The sequence below is a fragment of the Serinus canaria genome, chromosome 1A, assembly GCF_022539315.1.
Source record: "Serinus canaria isolate serCan28SL12 chromosome 1A, serCan2020, whole genome shotgun sequence".
Classification (NCBI taxonomy): Eukaryota; Metazoa; Chordata; class Aves; order Passeriformes; family Fringillidae; genus Serinus; species Serinus canaria.
The window spans coordinates 19862688-19883458 of record NC_066314.1 but is presented as its reverse complement, the minus strand read 5'-3'; the positions used below and the strand labels follow the sequence as shown (position 1 = coordinate 19883458).

Sequence of the window (20771 nt, the reverse complement as noted above, 5' to 3'; positions counted from 1 at the left end):
TCTGTTAAAATTTTTTGACAGCTCAGCCCAAGAAATATTATCAGATAATAAAGCACTCACCACCAGATAATAAAGCACTCTGGACAAAAAATACCTGAATGAATTTTTTGCAGGTCAGGTAGTCTATCAGATTGGGTAATTCATAAGTTAATTTTACTTTAATGGATCTGCTTTAAGTGTGCACAGCCAAGGTCAGCACATTAAGATAAATTTCTTATGTTCATGGAAGAAGAAAATATTTTTGGAACTTAACTTTTCCCCAAGACAATTGAAGCTAAAGTTCCTCTCTACTAACTAATATGGGAATATTTGAATGGATACAAGGATACCCATTTCCCATCTTACCATGATGCCCAAGGAACTATTTCAATATACTGTAAGAAAAGCACACATGTATTAGCTGACAAAGCACAAAGTTAATTTTACTTGGAGTGTGAATCCAATAACTACTTGGTCTAACACTTTGGATACCAACTTTCATAAATTTCAGTTTCATACCAAACACAAATCACCCACAAAAGATCTGCAGTTCTTCTCATGGTAGCATATTGGGACAATCCAGATGTCTTTCCTTGGCAGTGGTCAGTAACAAATAGCTGATGAAAATGCAAGAGAATCAGCACATCTTCTGCCTTTGCATCTCACCAGATCATCTCAGACTAAGCTATTCTGGGGAATAAAGGGGTTTTGGTAATACCAAGGGGACATATACTGCATTTTGCTTCACCTCCAGTAATGACTTTAAACACCACTTTGGAGGACGGTATCCAGCCAAAAAATAAATTAACAATTAACACTTTGCCTTCTTGAAAAAAAAATCCTTACAGAGAACAAAATTCACACAAGGAAAATCACTACCAAAGCTCTACCTAATTGGGCAATTAATGTTTCCTTTCAGAAAGCCCTGATCTGTTCTTCTTATATATATATAGCTCAAGACATTACTTATTTGGAATACCATAATTGTACCACCTTCATCAGAGAGTGGACATTTACTTGTTTCAATAGAATTACTGTTACCAGTAAGTTAATGTAAGCTCATAACAGAGATGCCATCATTACACAGATTTATGAGAAGAGCACTAAACATAAAATTGAGGTAATTGCCTGTGTGCTGCCAGGCTATTTTCCCAGTTAATATAAATAATATCATTCTCAGCACGAGCCACCAGAAGGACATCATCCTCAAAACTAATTCCTCACCTGCCACTGTCAGAAATTTTCACTATAAACTTGATGAAGAATGTGTTGCTCAGTGCTACTGAAAATCATATATTATCAGGGAAAGGTGGTTACCTCAAGTACCCCAAACAATCTGTTGTTTTGTTATGTTATCACATAAAATTGATTTAATGCTGCAATTTTCCATTTCTCTCTGGACCACAGACTGTTAATTTATTAGTCATGTACATTGAAATTTCTCTTTTCCATTCATGTACAAATTTCCATGAGCAAACTAAACAGACAGTACTTGTTTGGTTCATTTTTAAAACTTAAAAAAATAAATCACCTGTGAGGTTCTGCTACTCAAGCTATTCAAATAGGTCCCATGAAGCAAGCAAACATTAAAAACCATACAGAAGATCAGAGATAGGAAAGGTTGGTACTGAGATAATAAAGATTTATGTGTTTCCTTGGCTTATGATAAAAGTTAAACAGAACAGTAGTTTGTGCTTTCTTAGTAAACACTGCAAGAGTGAATTTGAATGGAAACTCCACTATGTATTTGATTTTTTTTCCTTCAAATTTAATTCCTATATTCTTTACTCTTTTGAACTGAAAAGGAAAAAAAAAATGAGCTGCATGTCTGAAACAGCAGGTCTGGAAATTTTTGATTGCCAAGAAGAGCACCAGAGCCAAAGCAGGTCCCCCAGCACAGAGGAATGCTTGTCTGTGACCAATCTCCTCTCTACCTCAACGCTTATTAGCACGAAGGGTAAACATTGTTTTAGCCGAACAAAAGAGGTTTGAAAGCCTCAAATCTCTTATCATACACCACTGCCTCTGAGACTTCTGAAACCCTGGATGATGTCCTGAGCACAATCACTGGATCACTGTCATGCTCTCGGTTGCAGAGAGACCCAAGCTGCGGCACACAGAGATGAATCCAGGACTCACATCATGGACTTCTCCAAAGTATTCCTGAGGCATACCACAGGTGTAGCTGAGAAAGATCTTGAAGAGCCAAAAAAGTAATGAGCCTGGTGGCAAATTACACCATGCTCGATTGCTCTGCAGCCAATTCCAGCGTGATGCAAAGTACTTTAAAGCCCAACAGCTTTTAGGAGAACAGCTAAAGAATAATGAGTAGGCCCTGTTAAAGCTAAGGATTCCCAAAGCAAATTTTGTTTGCTCCAATAAGGTTCATGGTACTGGAAAAGGGCTGATATTGTTATCTTACAGGGAATGGGCTATGACAGCCACATTAATAGTGGCTGTTCCCTTGCAAAACAAAGTTGCAGAGGGACTATGATTTTTGCAATCTCCTATCTTCCCATCACCCTGCATGTACAAGAAACCTCCCAGATGAAACAAATAATCAAATGAGATGTTAATACCCTTTTCAGGAATAACTGTATTCTTGAAAACATTGAATAAATGTAGAAAATTTCAGGGCAAATGACTTTCTGGCACCTAGTACATCTGTTCAAGACTAACAAACAATTATTTCTGTCTGTTTAGAGGAGTGCATTGTTTCCAGCCCGAAAAGACATTTCAAGCGGGAAGAAGCTTGAGACTTTATCTATCTGAAAGTCAAACAGCAGAGATAGATTTCAGGTGCTGAATGCTTTCCAGCCAATTAATCTTTTAAATAGTCCTCTGGCTCGGGACCCTGCAGGCCACAACATTGCAGTGCTAAGTTAGCATTGCTCACATGGTGGTTGCAGGCTGAAACAGATGTGTCTTCTGTCCTCAGCCTCCTGCTGCAATAGCAGTGCCCTGACAGTACCATGCCCTGACAATTTTGCTTTCTATTCTATGACTAATTTTCACATATTCTTCCAGGCTACTCTTTTACAACTTTGCATGTACTACTGACCATTAGGACTAAATCACAAACTAAGCAGTAGCTGTTCTCCTAATCTCATGATAAATCATCATGATTTTGATGAGACTTGCTACAGGACAATTTTAGCAACAACTTCTGGATCAAGTCAGTATTTCCTAAATTACTTGTGGTTTTAGTTATAGAGACAGAATTTTATATTGCAGGATACATAATACGAATAATCTTAACAAAGAGATTATATTTCTTTTGTCTCAGTGTGCATACCTTGAAATAGCTCAGGTGACTGAACTATCAGGAAAACAATACATTCAAATGATACAACTGGCATCATCTTGCTAAGCTGTTGACAGGAATGTAAGATAGCATAACCAACAGAGACCAGGTATATTTGCTGTAATTTTCTCTGTGGGTTTCTTCCCTGACACAGTCTCATTTTCTTGTCTTTCACATTTTCTCTCCTACTTTCTTCCAATCACTCATCTCACTCAAAGGCCAGCAGAGACCTGGCTAATACAGAGATTTCAGCTCCCACCAGTATGCTCTGTTTATGTCTCACAGACATTCCTTGAAAACCTTAGAAACAAGCTGGATAAGTAAAATGGTTCAAGGAAAACCAGCTGCAACAACCCTTCGGTTTTTGGCTCATAATCAGGAAAGGAGTGCCCAGAGTGGCTGTAGAGGAGCACTGGCAACCTGGCAAGAAAATAGTTCCTTAACAGAAAGAGGCATTGGCATAAGAGCAATATTAGCAGTAGCTAATAGTAGCAGAGAAGGACTTTTCCCTATGGAATTTCCTTCCCATCCCTGAGCATAAGCTTATCCAGACAAACCCCAAGCCACTAATGAACTATCAATGTAAAGAAATAAAATTAAAAACATTAAGTATATAATTATGATGGTCTTATTAAATGAAGTATGCTTAAGGTACCTCACAGAATGACATGTGATTCTGAGATTTACAGAAGACAATCCTGTTATCTTCACAACTCAAAGTCTTGTTAAAAAGACAGTCAAGTTTATTTTGCAAGACCTATTTTCCATCTCTCCATGTGGGCTGGCATTCAAGAGACTTCACTGTACATTAATACTGGTTTATATCAGTTATGTTATTTTGCCCCTGGCAGGGACTGGTTGCCAGATTTGCCTTCTTTTTTCCTCCTTTTCAAAATATTGGCTTATTCTAGTTCCCTGGCAGTGCTCATGGAATAAAGCACCACTTAGCAGGAGGGATAAGGCAGATAAAGACATTTCCTGACAACAGGAAATAAAAATCAATTTTACAATCTACACAATATTAGCAACCCCACCGTCTTCTAAGCACTGCAGTAAGCCAGAGGGTGTGGAAGATCCCAGGTGGGAGTCTGAGTGCCCAGCCTGCTCCCATGCTCACACCTGTGAGTATGCCTAACATATACAACTCCAATCTCTTGGGAACATCTCACCCAGCACGTTTCACTCCTCTTTTTCTGCTTCTTCCTAGCAGAATCTCAAGTGAACAAACCACCAGCTCTCTAGGGTTTGAGCCTTTTTTAGTCAGTTTTCTAATTGAAATTGCAGTGAACATTAACACACAGTGTAAACAGGTGAAAAAAGGGCTGTTGCTATTTAAGTCCTGTATATTAATCACCTGTGGGAGATTAATAATAATAGTAATAATATTGATGAGGATGATAATAATAAGGCATAATAATAAGCATGATAAACACCTACATAACTACATGTGCAAAATGTAACTGAAAATTAAATGTTAGTTGCGTGCACGTATCTGATCCTTGGCTTTGCAAACATGCAATAATTGGAAAGTATCTGCAGATGTGCTATGAGTGCAACTCAGGTATTCTGACTGTCATACTGAAAGAAAGATTTTAATGAAATAAATGTCAAGACGATTTCTTGGATGACTGCTTACGCTAGGATTTGATCTCTTGTTTATACTTGCTTAATATCCATAAATTACGGCATATGTTTCACAAGCATGTAATTACACTTGTCATTCTGTGTGTTAAATTCCTAAGCACTGCAGACAAACTGTGCAGTGATAGATGGCCAGTTCAGACATCATTTGCAACAAGGTAAATCATTTTCAAAAAAAAACCCCACATGTAGCACTGTAAAATGATCAAGGATACATAGAAGTAATGTTACTTTCGGGTATGTTAGTAGCAGAATTTTACTAACTGCTTTTCTACTGGTGCTTACCTGGTAATGCTTTGCTTAAGAATATATTAAATGCTCTTAAAATTTTCTAGGACAGGACTGTAGCTGCATTTTGCATTCTGCAGTATTATTATCAAGGTTTGTTAGAGAGAGTTTTAAGTCATTCCTATGATCGTCATCCATGCCAAAGTGCAGCACTGGCCCGTGTGATGACAAGACCTCAGTATTCCTTTCACTTCTTCTGAAGGTAACAATAAATGCTTCTTAATTGACCCCATTCTGCAATGCTTTCCAGCAGTAACCAAAGGAAGAGGAATTGTCACATACATTTTGCATTAAATTTCAGTGAGCCCCTTCATGTCCTTTCACCAGCTTCAGGCATTCCCACTGCAGTGGATGGAAACTGAGCCTATACCCACAAGAGAGCCCTTGGCCCAGGGAACTGAGATGTGCATCCTGCAAAGCCAGAGCTCTGCTGCCACAGGCTTTCCTGGCACAAAGGACAACCTGCCACTGTAGGCAGTGTGAGTGACTCTTCACTCTTTGGCTAAGGGTGGGCTGCTCCAGCATATTGAAGATCACACATGGCTGGTTTTTGAAAACCAAAGCAAGGACCTTATTTGACACACTAAAAATAAAATTTGATGTTAATATTTGCATCTGCATTAGGTGGTTTGAGGCATAGGGCAGCCCTTCAGTATATGCATAGCACCTTCAGTCGAGTGATATTGCATTTCTCATCTCCTCAGGTGCCCTGGTGCAGTGCCCAGGGGTGGCAGCTGGCACTGCAGAACACTGCCTGTGCTCAGTTCTCACACTCCTGCCATAATTTTTTGTTCTCCTTGGCATGTAACATGGTGTAGATAGAGCAGAATTCAGCTCCTACAAAGTGAGAATTTGTATGTGTATAATAGTTTTTCACTTTTCCCCCGTTAGTGTTTAGAACAGAATCTTTTAATAAAATCAGGAAGATTCATATAGACATCTAACTCCATAACTTCATTATTTTTCAGTCTGTGGATCTGAAAAATGTCCCAAATAAATTCTACTGCTGTATTATTTAATTAGGACTTGCAGAAATATTGGCTATATGCTGCTCTCCTTGACTCCTCCTGACCTCTCCACATCCTGAGCCTTCAGTTAAGGAATGCCACATCACAGTATATTAGATTCAGAAAAAAAAGCTTCCATCATAGAAAAATAAATAACTGTGCTATTTTACAATATTTTTATGATTCATTTTCTATGTGTTTTAGTATTTGAATGGTCTATAGTGTATTACAGGGAATCTGGAGCACTGCTGCAAATAGGACTTGGGAAATTAAATACATTATTTATTATTTTGAATCAGTCTGCCTAAATAACTGTAGTAACTAAAATATTCAGAACAGTCTGAAGAATGAAAGAATGACAAAAATCACTGTCAATAGCTGCCATGGGAGTGTCCTCCAATGTTCCCTATTCAAAACAAAAATTTCTACACTCCTTCTATAAAGTCCTACTTGTAAAACAAAACAAATCAAATTACAAGCCTATATGCCAAGAACAAAAAACCATATACATTTTATGGGAGTAAGTAAATACAACAGGTCATGGCAAGGGTTTTGCACTGCAGAGATATCAGCCCTAAATACTGAGAGATTATTTGGCATTTAGACAGTTCAGAACTGAGATGGTCAGTGCTGTATGGCAGGAGGTGGTTTGAAATTCCCAGTGTTTAAGAATCACTGGTTCTTCATCTGGGACTAGCAAATACACTTAGGCATTTCCAGAAGTCCACTTCACTTCAGACTCATGTGGGACAATTCAGTCATTCATGCAAATCCAAGGGGGTCTGTCCAGAACTATGTTCAACTAGGCAGCTGAAGATGGGGGTGAGATGAATTTTGTGTTACTGCTCTGGCCAAGACTTTCAAGCTTAGTCTTTAAGAAAAGTCTTGGCAATCCCTGGCTAAAGCATATAGAGGAATGTTTCATATGTTTCATAAAGCAGGAATGTGCTTTACTCTCAGGTCTCCCTGTGGCATTTATCAGGATTTCTTAAAAGGTTTTCTTTTGGTTCTGGTCTCTGTCATCATGTATCTGTCCTGGTTTTTTTTGTACTTTATCCTCTCAATGCACGAGTATGTTCCAAAAGGAAAAATGAGGCTGCAGTAGCTGCCTGAATTATACTTAACAGCCTGGTGGTTGAAGTACTCAGCTGGGAACAACTAACCACTGAGTTATAGGGGGTTTGGACATGAAAGTCTCTCCTGCTGAAGCTGTTCATGTTTTCACAAACAATTAAACTTCCATTGGACCCGCCTGAGAGTAATTCACTGTATAGTCCAGTATTCAGTGAGGAATGGGAATAGCTAAATTAGAATCATTACTCTAATGAACACTTAATGAATTTTAGCATGGATGAAGTAAAATTTTCCCATTGTGAAAGCTTATCATCAGTGAATAGATAGCATCTGGCAAGAGCAACCTTCACATGCATCCAGCTGTCTAGAGGTAGAAGAGCAGGCGAGAGTTTTCAAGAAGATGCACCATTAGAGACCTGTTTTAACAAACAGCTCTGAGATTAGAGCTAGCCAGGGAAATTCCTGCAGACAGCAGACTGGTGAGAAAAGACTTGTTCTGGCTAAAAGAAAAGTTATAGGGTGGAAGTTCATTGCATACAGAATGCCCAGGCAGCCCTGTTTCTGCAGCTTTCTCACCTTCTGTGTCCAGAACTTATAATTTTACCATAAAGCACTCTTGTCTGTGTCTGTGGGGACTGGAGTTGAGCTATGCCATCTCCTAAGTTTTATTTGATTTCCTTCTCTGAATCCAAAAGAATTTGCCCAAGAACTTCATTTAATTCTTGAGCAAACAGTGGGGTAAGAGGGACATCAGCACTTAATGGTGTGGTGGTGTCCACCACCAAGACTGACATTTCAAACCTATCACTTTTATTTTACATTAGAAAATCTCCAAAATAGAAAGAAAACAAACAAACAGAAAAAGAAATGAAAATCCAACCCCAAAAAAGAAGCCCCCAAGTTTCACTAAAACATGATCAATTTGGTGCAGAATAAAATGAATGTTTATTTTCAGTTCAGCTTTATTTGCAGGGCCTTGCTCGCAATACTGTATTCATGATTTGGTAGATTTAGAACAACTGAAAAGGAGGCAATTTAAAATTAGGAAGAACCTTTTCTAAAAGGTGTAGAATCTCCTCTTAGCTCCTGGTAAATAGATGAGGCAGTTATTCACCACAGAGCTGCCAGAAATTGCCAATTCTTAGGGATTTTTACTCAATTTAGAGATAAGCAAACAAACTTCTAATGAAATCATCATGAAAAATGGAGGGAAAAAAACATTCCTGAGACACCAAGAAACATACTGGCATAATGCTCAGCTAGCAAATCTTTTACAAAACTGTTTTGTTTGTCTTCTCAAACATTTAAGAACACAAGTCCTCTCAGCTTAGTAGAACATACATTTGCACACACACCTGTCTAAATTTTCTTTAATCCCACACTACTTAATTTCACTCTTTGTCATAAAAATGACAGACATTCATTTTTTCCCAATCACCCTAATATAGGTTTCAGATATGAATTTTAACAATTTCAGTATTACTGGGCAATAATCCAAACACCTTTTCCTGCCTCTGGAACTCTGTTTCTTTGCCTGCCATGGTTTTCTAAGGGGGATGTATAGCCTCTGAGTATAGGTCAGGCAGGCTTCAGCACTTGCTCTTGAGACTGATGACTTGCATATTTAAATCATACTGCTAGCTGGATAATCTCCTTCCATGGCAAAACCCAGGGGAGAGAACTGTGTAAGAGGATACAAGGGATCCCACGTTAAGGACTAGCAAGCTGAAGCATTTATGGGCTCCCACCCCTTACTCTTATATCTGATTATCAAGGAGCCTTTATATTCACAAATCCCTTCAGCCCCAGAAGTGCTCCATCCAGGGAAGCAGGGGCAGGGAGCCTGGACCTCAGTCCCCCAGAGCCCAGGGGCACTCAGCTCCACAGGCACCCTCCCTCAGGCTGAGGATTCGCTGCTGTGTCACTGCCCAAGGTCACCGAGAAAAGCTGTGCTGGAGCAAGACAAAGGACGTGAGGCTTCGGAGAGCACCACCACACAGCAAGGGGAGTCTGTCACACTCACACACAGCTTTGCAGCTTGCCATCCAGCCAAGTGATTATGTGATCCATACCAAAAATACCCTGCATTCTCATCAGCTTTTTACATCTTTACTCTCATTCTTTCCTGCAGGCCAGAATAATTATTCGGTGTGCATGCAAACACACAACAAAATAGATATAACTAGCATGGTGAATCTTCATTCCCAAAGCACAAGTTCTTTGCTATTCAGCCCAAAAATAGAAATAAGGAGAGGAAAAAAACACATAAGCTTTGAAACTTGGCAGGAGTGTCAGGAAATCATACCTTGAGTCACAGGGCACTCTCAGCATCTGTTCCAACTGCAAGCTTTTCATGCTCCCATATCCAGCACAGCTACCTTCCTGTCTTATTCCAGTCACCAAAACTAGCACTAGAAATATTTTTTCTCTGCAGTCTCTAACATCCTAGACATCCAGTTTCCAAAATGCTGTTTAGTTAGTACTGGAGATGTGAACTAGCTCACAGATGATGAGTTTTGGTTGTTCAGATGATATTTGGCAAAACAGTTCCCAGTGGGTTGAAACCACAGCTCTGGCTGCACTTAGGATTTGCAAGTGGAAGTGCTTGCAACCTGCACAAAAGAAATGCTAGTTAATAAGACAAATGCTTACACTTAAAAGTTTCTAAGGGCATCATCAAATTCTATCCCATAAAGAAGACATAAACACGTTATTTTTCTCTCATGTTTCATGCTTTTTAATAGCTTTTATTTTCATTACAAACACTTCAGTTCAGCCTGAACTGAGCACAAAGAGAATCAGCCCTTTAATCCTCAGGACAATACATGTTTTCTTCACATTTTGGAAAGCAAATATAGCAGCTGGTAACTTTTAAATCCTGTGCTTTGTTGTGCAAAAGATGGCAAGCAGAACCATCAAATTTAGGAATGGAAAACACTGGCTATGTTATCTAGATCATTTTCCTACTGGTATAAAAATGTATATTTTTATACTTCTATCCAGCCTAATTTTCAGAAAGCTAGGAAGTAGGAAATTTGGCACTGTTCTCATCATACACAACTGGATTAAACTTCAGACAACACACAAGAGAGTACTTCTTGGCAATGTTTTTTTTCCTAATAATCAGCTCATAATTTAATTTCTGAAATATCCTAGCTCTAGCTATAAATGTCTGTGCTGTACTAACTCCTCTTTATGAGTGGAATTTGGAGTTTTAGGTTTGTAGTTCATTCCTATTATAAAATTATTATTTGGAGAGGCATGTCTGTGGAAATTAAATTGCCAGCTCCCCCAAGATCATTACTGTCCTATATCAAAAGAAGAAAAAAAAATCTCTTTTTAATTAAACATATTCCTATCTATTTTCAGACTGCTACCAATAGTGCATCAACATGATCATATCTGAAAATTACATAAAGCACTAGAGGACCCATGTTCACTTTTTCTATGTGCCTGCTGGACAAACCCTACTCAAATACAAAGCCTACTAACAGTGATGACAGAATATTTTCATGGACATAGGACATTATTTGCCTCTGGATACATCCAGTTTAAGAGTGGTATAATTCACTGGCTTCCCTGGAATTCATTGCTCTCTCAGGGATTCTTCCTCACATAAGCAAGATTAAAAGTCACACCAAAATCAGACTCTGTTTCCCTTTTGAGTAAGCAGAATTCAACATATAGGTCCTATCCAGCCAGCTGTAGAAAAACTACTATACTATAACTACATACATCACTTGTCTGCTTCTCTTCAACTCAGAAGAAGCCAGAAATTTGAATCCTAAAAAAAGTCATGCCCCTGCAGCAAGACATCCACAGTCTTGGGATTCCAAGGCCTTTGCACTTTCTATTCAGTGTATGATATCAGCCCTGACAGCCTATTTGTCTCTTTCTGTGGTTTTGGTTTGGTCCAGACACCATGGCAGTGAGCACAGTCTGAATTCCCCAGGTTTTTTTATGCTGCTCCTAATGATAAATTTGTTCCTGTCTCAGATTGCCAAGATATATTCTCTTCTCCCACAGCACTGTCTTGAAAGGTTGTTTGGACTATGTGGTTCACAGCCATATAATAACACAGCAAACATCCTTTACAAAAGCACACATATACATGCTGTATATTTTCTCCCTTCTATTATTAGCCAATAGTGCTAATATAGTGCTAAATTCCACCATGCTCCCCTTTATTTAATACTCCATTTACATATGATCCAAATAGGCAGGTCAGTCTGGAGACCTCCTGCAACCTCACCTACTTTCATACCACACACCTTCTGGACTGGTAGAGTTCTTGTCTAGATGGCAGCCCTCAAGGAAGTCTGCTCTTCTAGGACACTTTCTGTGTTTCAGCACCGCTCATAAAACCAAAGCATTCACAGGGTACCCAGAGAAGAAACCAGAATGGCAGGAAAACCAGCCCTTTCTTCTGTTCATTTCCTGGGCTTTCCTCTGCTTCTGAAACGTCATGCCTAGAGAACCTTTGTAGGATCTATGGCTGCTCCAATGAATTGCCTAAGTAAAACTGTGGTCATAAGTTTGCACCAAGACCTTAATATTTCACAGCACTTTGCAAGCAAAAAAACAAAGAAATTTTATCTGAATAAGAGCAACTATCACTTTAGGGGATCAGTGTTCCTGTAATGCAATGGAGTTCGTTCACAAAACTGTTCCCTGCCTGCAAGACAATTGCAGTGGTATTTTAAATGTAACAGAGCCACTCTCAAAGTAAAAATCTTATGGAAATTGTTAGGCATTTTTCATAGATTGATACCCAAAATGGGCTATCACATTTTGCCACTTTCCAATTTCTAGAAGAGCTATGTGCAACATGCTCTAGTGACAAAGGAATGGAGATTCTGCCTCTACAAATACCATTGCTCCATAACTAAATGCTGGAGGCACCTTTAGTGAAAACTTAAACCAAAACTCAAAAGATTAATTATTCCAGCTCAGAGAAATCACTTTTGCTTGTGTCCTACAGTCTCAATCTGTAAAAGAAATACAGTGGGAAGAGAGATCTCACCATACCATGGAATATCTCAGCATTGCTATCAGAAATAGTTTACTTCAGAGATGAGTTAGATCCCAGTATCTTTCTGAAGTGCCAGACAAGAAATCCTACAGGAAAGGAAAAAAATAAGAGAGACCCTTGTCCCTTTAGAATTCAATCTTTCAACAAGCATTTCCCTTTCTTCCTGTTATCCCCATCGATGGATCCCTCTCATAAGTTTCCTAATTTACAGCTCTTCCTCCTGCTGACACACTCATCCACAACCTGCAGAAACTGAGACTCAGAGTCTTGCTTACTCAACATGTCTGAGAAAAATTTTCTTTGAGGACTATGGAATTAAGTACACTTGAAAAACACTGGCAAGAGCAGACAAAAAATAGCTCTTCTTAATTAACCTAGAGATAGAAATAAAAGTGTTGGAAAATAAAGAGAAAAGGAGGTGAGTAAAACTCTTTCCAAAGGAAAGTGAGTAAGGATTTAAGAAACTGGCACCACCCTTGGGAGTGTTTGAAATCTTATAAAACCCCCTATCACGTCCATCAAAGGTTTCCAAAGTCTTCCAGTGAGAAGAGGTTCTATCTGATGCAAGTACCAGCATCTATCAACCCATAATCTTTCTGTAAAAAAGAAAGATGCATCTGCACTCATAGACCTGGTCCAGTCCCCTTCTGAAAGAATTTTTTTCTTCCTATTGAGGACACAGACAGCCAAGGGCCAACAGCCTCCTAATTTAAGGCCTCACTTAAATGCTTAATTGTCCTGTCAGAGAGATAGGGGACATAATATCTTGCTGAGAGTACATACAGTTTCCAGCCCAGAGGAGTGTTTTGCTCTTGGCAATTTAATTCATTCCTGTGGAATTTGTGTCCTCCAGTAAGACTTTTGTTCTGATGGCCACTTTTCTCTGATAAATGCTAGGAAGCACAAGGATATACATTGAAGCACTCTAAACCAGTTTAATCCTAAAAGCACAATATGCTTTAGGGAAATAAAATGAGAATGGAAATAAGCAAACACACAAAAACTACTACTTGGCTCTAACACAATAGTGCCTGGTTTCTGATGACAGTCAGAATGGAGAACTATTCATATTGCCCAACTGCTACTGTACTGAAACAATTAAACACCAGGGGGAAAAGTCATCTTAATTTGGTTCTCATTGTAGCTAATAAAACTAACATTGCTGTAGTAAAGCACTGAAAAAGCATCAATGGTCCTTGCAGTGCCTTGGCTTCTCGTCAGTGTGACCTATCAGCAGAGCTCTGTCCTGAGAGATCCGCAGCAATGTCTGTGCTGGTAAATCACATTATTTCAGAGCACATCTCTCAGCAACAGCTCAGCTGCCTCCACTGTCAGACTGTCAGGACAGTCCATAACTCGGCCATGACCTGTGCCAGCCAAGTCTCCCAATTTTCTGACAGGCTTCAGAAGTCATCATGGGTCAGGAATCCTCCCCTCCTGGTAATCTGCATGCAGACCCAGGATCTGGGGGAATTAAGGAGTATGCGACATGGGCGTGGATTGTCTGTGCCAGCCATGAAAGGGTGAAATCATTTTCTCTGCAGATGCAGTTTCCTTCATGTGAGAGAAACATGTGTAGATATATATAGATATATATTCCCTGCCCTCAGGGAAGTAGAAAGAAAATCAGATTGTTGGTCTTTAACCGCTACACTCTCTTTGTAAGGCGCTCATGTATTGAACTTATGGAATGATGTAAAATAAAACCCTCAACATTTTTGACAGTTTCAACATGTCTACAGAAGCAGAGGAGACATCTCAAACATTTAACTAATGTTAATCAAGCTTCTCATTGTTCCTGTGAAATGCTTAAACACAAGCAAATCAAAATGACAAAAGAGAAGAACAAAAAGGTCAGAAGATGCTTCTTGAGCCTTGTAGCAAACCAATGACAAACAAAAGAAAATAACCCAGAAAAGCAGATTACCCTTTTGCTCTAACCACAGGTTATAGTTCCATCTAGGAATGTAAGAAACCAAAATTCTTAAACTTTTAGAGTATTTAAGAAACTAAATACTGAAAAATAAAAAATGAATGCATCAAGTTGGTTCTGTACTCTCTTGCCTCAAGCAGCTTAGCACAAATAAAATTTGATGCTAATCAGTGCTAGCAGTTTTCACAGAATCTGAAAACCTATTATTTCCTCCGGCTGCTACTAAAAAATTTGGCAACTGTTTCATTATAGGTGCTAGCAAAGTACCTCTTGTACCTATAATTTTATCTTGGTGTTGACCTGGTATTTGCCTCTCTTGACCACACTTAACCTGGTAATGACAGAGAATCATGGTTGAGTTAAAAGGGGCTTTCTGCATTATCAAGTGTCTACTGCAATGGAAATAAAAAGAGAGATGAACTTTTCTTCTATGTAAAACAAGTTCAATTATGAAAAAAATATATAATTAAAATAAAGGTATTTTTCAGCCAATAACAAGACAAGATGCTTAGGCACTAGACAGATACATGTACTAACCTACAAAAAAGCATTGTAAAATTAAATGGAATGTATTGGTTTCTTTTATAGTTAAAAATTATTTAGAAAGTGTGAATATTATCTAGAACAAAAGTAAAATAAATATGTTCCTCTAAGAACCTATTTCAAAATGTTTTAGTCATCTTCTCCCTACATACAATAATTTTTCTTCACACTTCACACAAAATCTTCCACATATGTTTTAACCACCAGGAAAAAAAATCATCCTATTACACATTTCAAATGGTATGCAGTGGAAAATATTGACACATGTAGCAGGACACAGTAAACAGAAAATGGATATATTTTAATCAGTGCAGCACATTTTTTTATTAATGAATACCAATATGCTGGGTAAAATTCTTGAGCCTCTTCTTTACTACTTTAAAGTATATAATACAGCTTTTCCATTATGGAAAGGGCCTGCAGTCACACATGGAACACACTGACTCCTGCATCTTCCTAGAGCCTTTGAAGTCTGTGATGCTCATGAGGTGCAAATATTTTTGAAGATATAGAGTCTAGACCAGGATCTGTGTATGCCTCAGGTTGCCTCACAACAAAATATGTTTGTGGTATCTGAAATTAGGTGGTAAAATGTTACCACATTTTATTTACATCATATTCCTTTTCATGAGATGCACTCCATTGCCACAATTTAAATTCAAAGCCCAGCATTTATGAAGTTCAGTGAGATAAGCCTCTGTACTATGGTAATGCCCTCATTTCTGGGAGGCCTGTTGTCTGCTGCTCTGTGCAGGTCTAGAACACAAGGCAGCAAAAGTGCCAAATGGCAGCTAAACATAAAAAGACCTGGAACTAAGCATAAAAATAGCATCATCCAAGTATAGCCCTAGAAGCTGTGCAAAGCTACCAGATATACACTAAAACCCAAAATGAGGCAATGAAACAATCAAAGTGGATAAGAAAAATGCTACAGGAGCTAATATATTCACTTCTAGATTTACTGAAAGACACTCTCCCCTGCATTTTGGATGGTTGCCATAAAGTTGAAAGTGTTACTCCGTAATGTCATTTGTACTTGTACTTCTATAGAGGTAAACGTGTATGAAATGCATAAGGCAAATGTGCATGAAGTGAATATTAGTCCCTTCAGACAGCACCTATTAAAGTGGATTACAGCTCTGCAGCAAAAAGGAAATTTGACCAAACAGAGGAAATAAGTAATTTAGCCTTGGGAAACTGGTGAAAACAGAAGGTGAGGCAAGGAAAGGCCAGGCAAGGCAAAGGAAGGAATAAAGCTGTCAATGAATATTTGGCCTTATGCACATGTACATAAATATATACATAAAAGCTTGAGATCACAATTCACCAAGCATCCTGTCCACCATCTCGATTTGCATGCAAACCATCTTCCCTAGGCTGCTCCTAGTGTGACACTGGCTGGAAGATGTGTGAAGGTGACAGATGGAGTGTACCAAGGAGTTCAGAAATAGTATGTGGGGTTTAGATGTGAGGACACAACCATAAACAAACGCCTCCCTTTTTCCAGCAGATTTTAACCATTGACATAAGTTATTCAGACATTAAACAAGTAAAAGCTTTGAAAACAGGGAACACAACACATGAAGTGAGCTAAGTTACATAGTCTCTTGTTTCCTCCAGGCCAAGTTTGGGGGGCCTGGAAAACAATCCAGATACTCCTGAGTGTCATACAAAACAGATAAAAGTTCCCATCTAGTCATGCCTAAGCACCCTACAGGAAAACAGAAGTTCTGTAAAACAAATATAAGGAAAGATGCAAGAGTAATATTTTGACAGATGGAGCCAATAGAAAGGTTTCCTTTGTGATAGTGAGAGCTGCTTAGCTGAGACAGCCAGCTCCTCAACAGATCCTACCAGTCTACAGTCCTTTGTCTCTGTTTTCTTTGTGAAGCAGCCCACTCCTGATGTTTCCTGATAAAAACAACTATAACTTATGGCAAAAATCAACAACCTGGTGATAATCAAGCAATAACAGGTACACTTTCACACACTTTTATGCTCCAGTGCTTCCTGTGGGCCTCTGGAAAGTCTAAAAACCACCAGAGGCTGCCCAAATTTGTGCCTTATTGGTTTGGACCAACTAAGGGTAAGACCAATGGAAAATCACCCGTTAAGCATCAAGGCACCTCAAAATTCACAGAACAAAAAAGGAGAGAGAATTCAAGGCAAGCCATTTGATCAGGAGAAAGGGTACAGATAGGGGTCATTTTCTGTGGTGGCCTCCCTCCCCTCTTCTCATGGAAACACTTAGATAAAAGAATACATTTACTATCAGTTTGTGCTATCCACCAGATCATCAGATAGAACTATTGACCTGTATGTCTTCTGTCATAAAATCAATACAAGAAAGAAAAAAAATTTCAAGAAAAAGAAAAATAGCAGCACAAAAGTTCAAGCTGCTGAGAGTAGCACTTCTTAGACTATCTTTGTGTGTTCACATTGAGAGATACACTATACTTCTCACAATTTCATTACAAATTAAAATTTTGCCAGATAATAATGTTCTTAAAAATATGTAGTCCTGACATTTAGGAACTTCAGAGCAGGTATTAAAGCAATACTGAACTTCAAATTACAGGTTCAACTTTCTAAATAGTACTGTTAAACAGATATGTGGATGAATCACACTCATCCTTGATAAAATGGAAATAGGCATTTGCATGATGGTGATTGCTGACTTCGGTGCAAGTGCAGATATTTACCCCAGCTGAGGGTCCCACCTGGACATATACCAAGTTAGAGTAAACACAATTTCATGCCTGGAGCCTCTAGGAGCACAGGCCAAGCTCCAGGTCCTCAGCCACAAAGTTGGGGGGATGCATCAGCTGAGATTTCAGCCTACATCTTTGGTCTGAATACAACCCAAACTGCATTATACATCTAAGTTTCTGGAAAACGACCCTTAATTTCCTGATCCTCTTGACTAATAACCATTGTGAGTGGTTTCTGCTGTGCTTCTAACTCAAAGCCTTATCCAGAAGACTTTACTTGTGAAGAGATTCACTTCTGACAGGAAAGTGTAAAACCAGATTTCACATGCTGGTCCATCATCAGACATTAAAGGGTACAATTTATAATTTTTTTACATTATTAAGAATATTTGAACAGGATCCATATTTAAAAATAAAAGAGATGTCTCCTCCTTTTGCCAGCAGCTGCATTACATCAATTAAATGGGTAAATAAGATCTTTCCCAGAGGGGATATCACATGACCCTCTATTGATTAAGACTGCAGTAGAATGTTATTTGCAATCTTATTGCATAATGTAAATCAGGAGGTAGCTGTCAAGGTTTCAGAAGACAAATTGCTGCTATCTTAGACAATTCATAGGCCTCTTTCCTTCTTGCTGCTCTTAATGCTCAGTTAATGCATGTCTTACCAGGCTTAGTTCCTTAAATCAGTCTATAGAACCCTATTCAACCCAAAACTGGGTGTAAGTTGTAGTCTACATGGCCCTGCATTACAATGGGTGTTAAAGTGACCAATCCATCTATCATTATTTCATAAATATTCATTATTTAATAGGATGACACTACTTCAAAAAAGGATGTGAACTGAAAAATAGACACCTCCTGCAACATGCCTGATGATTCCCAGGACAGATAAACCTCCCCACAAGGCACAACTCCAGAGGTGCTTTCCATATAGAATATTTTTTAAGTCTTAGCTCAGTTTTGTGTACTTGATTTTCACAAGTAAAATATATGGCCAGAACTACTTCACTACTCTCAAACCTGTCCAGTAACTGCAGCTGAGCATCAGTTTCGAGACAGAAAGGAACACCTGACCACAACCCAGCAGTCACTTTGCTCCTTCACTGAACTGTAAATCCATCATTATTTCCTTCGAGGGAGAACCAAAAGGAAGGACTATAATCTCCATTCAAATGACTGAAATGCACTTTGCTGAGAAACCATAAAAAATGGCCAATCTTTCTCTACTACTAACCAATCTCAGTTACAACAATTAGAAAACAAGAGCACTTTTCAAGATACATAACAGCAATAATAAAGATTGCCAGAATCTTCTGCACCAAAGTTAAAGAAACAGTCTTTAAGTGGGTTTTGGTGATTGTAAAGTTGTATGAAATAAGGCAAAATTTCTGAATGGATGAAAGGAACAGTGGGTGGTAGGACAGTAATAGATTCAGACATAAGCTACAATTGTTCTGCACATAGAAAAAAAGTGCTCAACTTATCATCATCTGTTTGCCATTACAAAGGATTAAGAATTAAATATCTGCTGCCTAATCATTTCCATCCAAGTTGGTTGATTAGAATGTGTGCATCTTCCCATCTAATGTAGCAAATTTGCAAGGGGCAGGTTTACTTTTCCATTACCTAGAATGTCTGAGCTTCATAAAGTATTTGGAAACAAATGCCACTAGAACTGTTGCCTAAAAATAATCTCTCACAAAGTGATAACAAAGTCTGTAAAAAATATCACCTTGCAGAAAATACAGAGAAGGTAAAATTTCAAGAAAATCAAAGATTTTACAGTACATTTCATTTGGCTAGACATGCACATCGGTAGCACTAGATTATCACTGGCATTTCTTTCTATGTAAGGAAATTCTGGTCCTCTAAAAAATTTATTTGTGTTAAAATCTTATTTTTCATTCTCCTGGAAATTTGGGAAATTAATCCTAACCCAGTCTTGATGAGCATAAATGCTTAACATGGAGCAAATTTGAGTAGTATAAAAGTAAAGATACAAATTCCAAAAGAGTTAAAATGTGCACAGATTGCTCAGAACTTTAAGAGAAGCGCTTGGTACCTTAAAAAAGAGTCTTCCAACACTGCTTTTAGGTATTTCCCCCTCCTCTGCTTTGAAAGGGCAAACCAGCCATTTTAGATTTTTGAATGTGAAAAGTGTCCTTTCTCTTTTGAAGGTATGACAACATAACCACTTCACTTATTTCACTGTTCTTGAAATTAAAAAAAAAAATATATATATATAGAAAATGTTACTTACCTTAAAGAGTCTTAAAATATTTGCGACCATAATGGACACAGAACTTGCTGCAGCACCTATCACACCTGATATCTTGTCTGGCTTAGTGAAAATAGGTGGGTCACCATTTGCACACTTCACGTCTGAACCATCTTTTTCTATCAATGCTTGCACAAATGTTAAGGACTGCTCCAATGCATAAGTGTCCCTGGAACACGTATCAAGGATACGGACACCCAAGGTGATATTGGCAAGAAGATCAGGGTCTTTATTAATTTGATCAACTGCATACAGCATTGCCTCTAGTCTGTGGATCCCCTTCTCCTTCTTGAGCTCCCCACAAGGCACCCCTCTATCCCCTTTTGCATGAACGGGGAACAGTCCTCCCAAGATGATGTCCCCATCCAGGCGAATGGAGTGGGCATACTCCTGGCCATGAGTCCTTTGCATCAGAGTGAGTATCCAGTAGAATTTGGCTGTTAACAGGAAGAAACAATGGCAGGAAACCAATCGTTTGCCTTCGTATACCATTTTCTCTGAAGACGTTGTTGCTATCCAGTATCCAGGTTTTCTTCTTGCTAAAGGACGAGGCTGACCATTTGAAGCTGCACTTTCTGGAGGCTACCATCAGTGCCCAATAAGTAATATAGAACCATGTGGTGGGTAGGTAGAAAAAAAGATCTCAGCAGAAGTACATAAAACGTGTTTTACAAAAGATGTCCACTGATGGAACAGGGTGACCAGCTTTTCTGAGGCGGTTTTTCAATTGCTCCTAATTGATGGTGAGGAGTAGGGTAGTATGTCTGGTCCTGATGCTAAAAGGAGGTCAGTAGCTTATGTCCTTGTATTTTGCCCTACAGCTGAGGTACTTCTGAAAAAAAAAAATAATAATAATTTTAAAAACCTGTGAGAAATACCATTTACTTCAGCAGTTTTATACCTGTCACACAGTGTATTTACTTTTGAATAGCAGTTACATCACCTAGGTTTTACTTTCAATGTTCTTTAACTTAGC

At 38.6% G+C, this 20771-nt stretch overlaps 1 protein-coding gene across 1 annotated transcript in view; it reads right to left on the bottom strand.

The window, feature by feature from the left end:
* GRM8 (glutamate metabotropic receptor 8) overlaps positions 1–20287 on the bottom strand; it is a 308738-nt gene extending 288451 nt beyond the window's left edge. The window contains exon 1 of the mRNA XM_050970061.1: positions 19778–20287. Within this exon, the coding sequence (XP_050826018.1) occupies positions 19778–20287 (510 nt within the window). The remainder of the gene's footprint in view (positions 1–19777) is intronic.
* Positions 20288–20771: the final 484 nt, after the last annotated feature.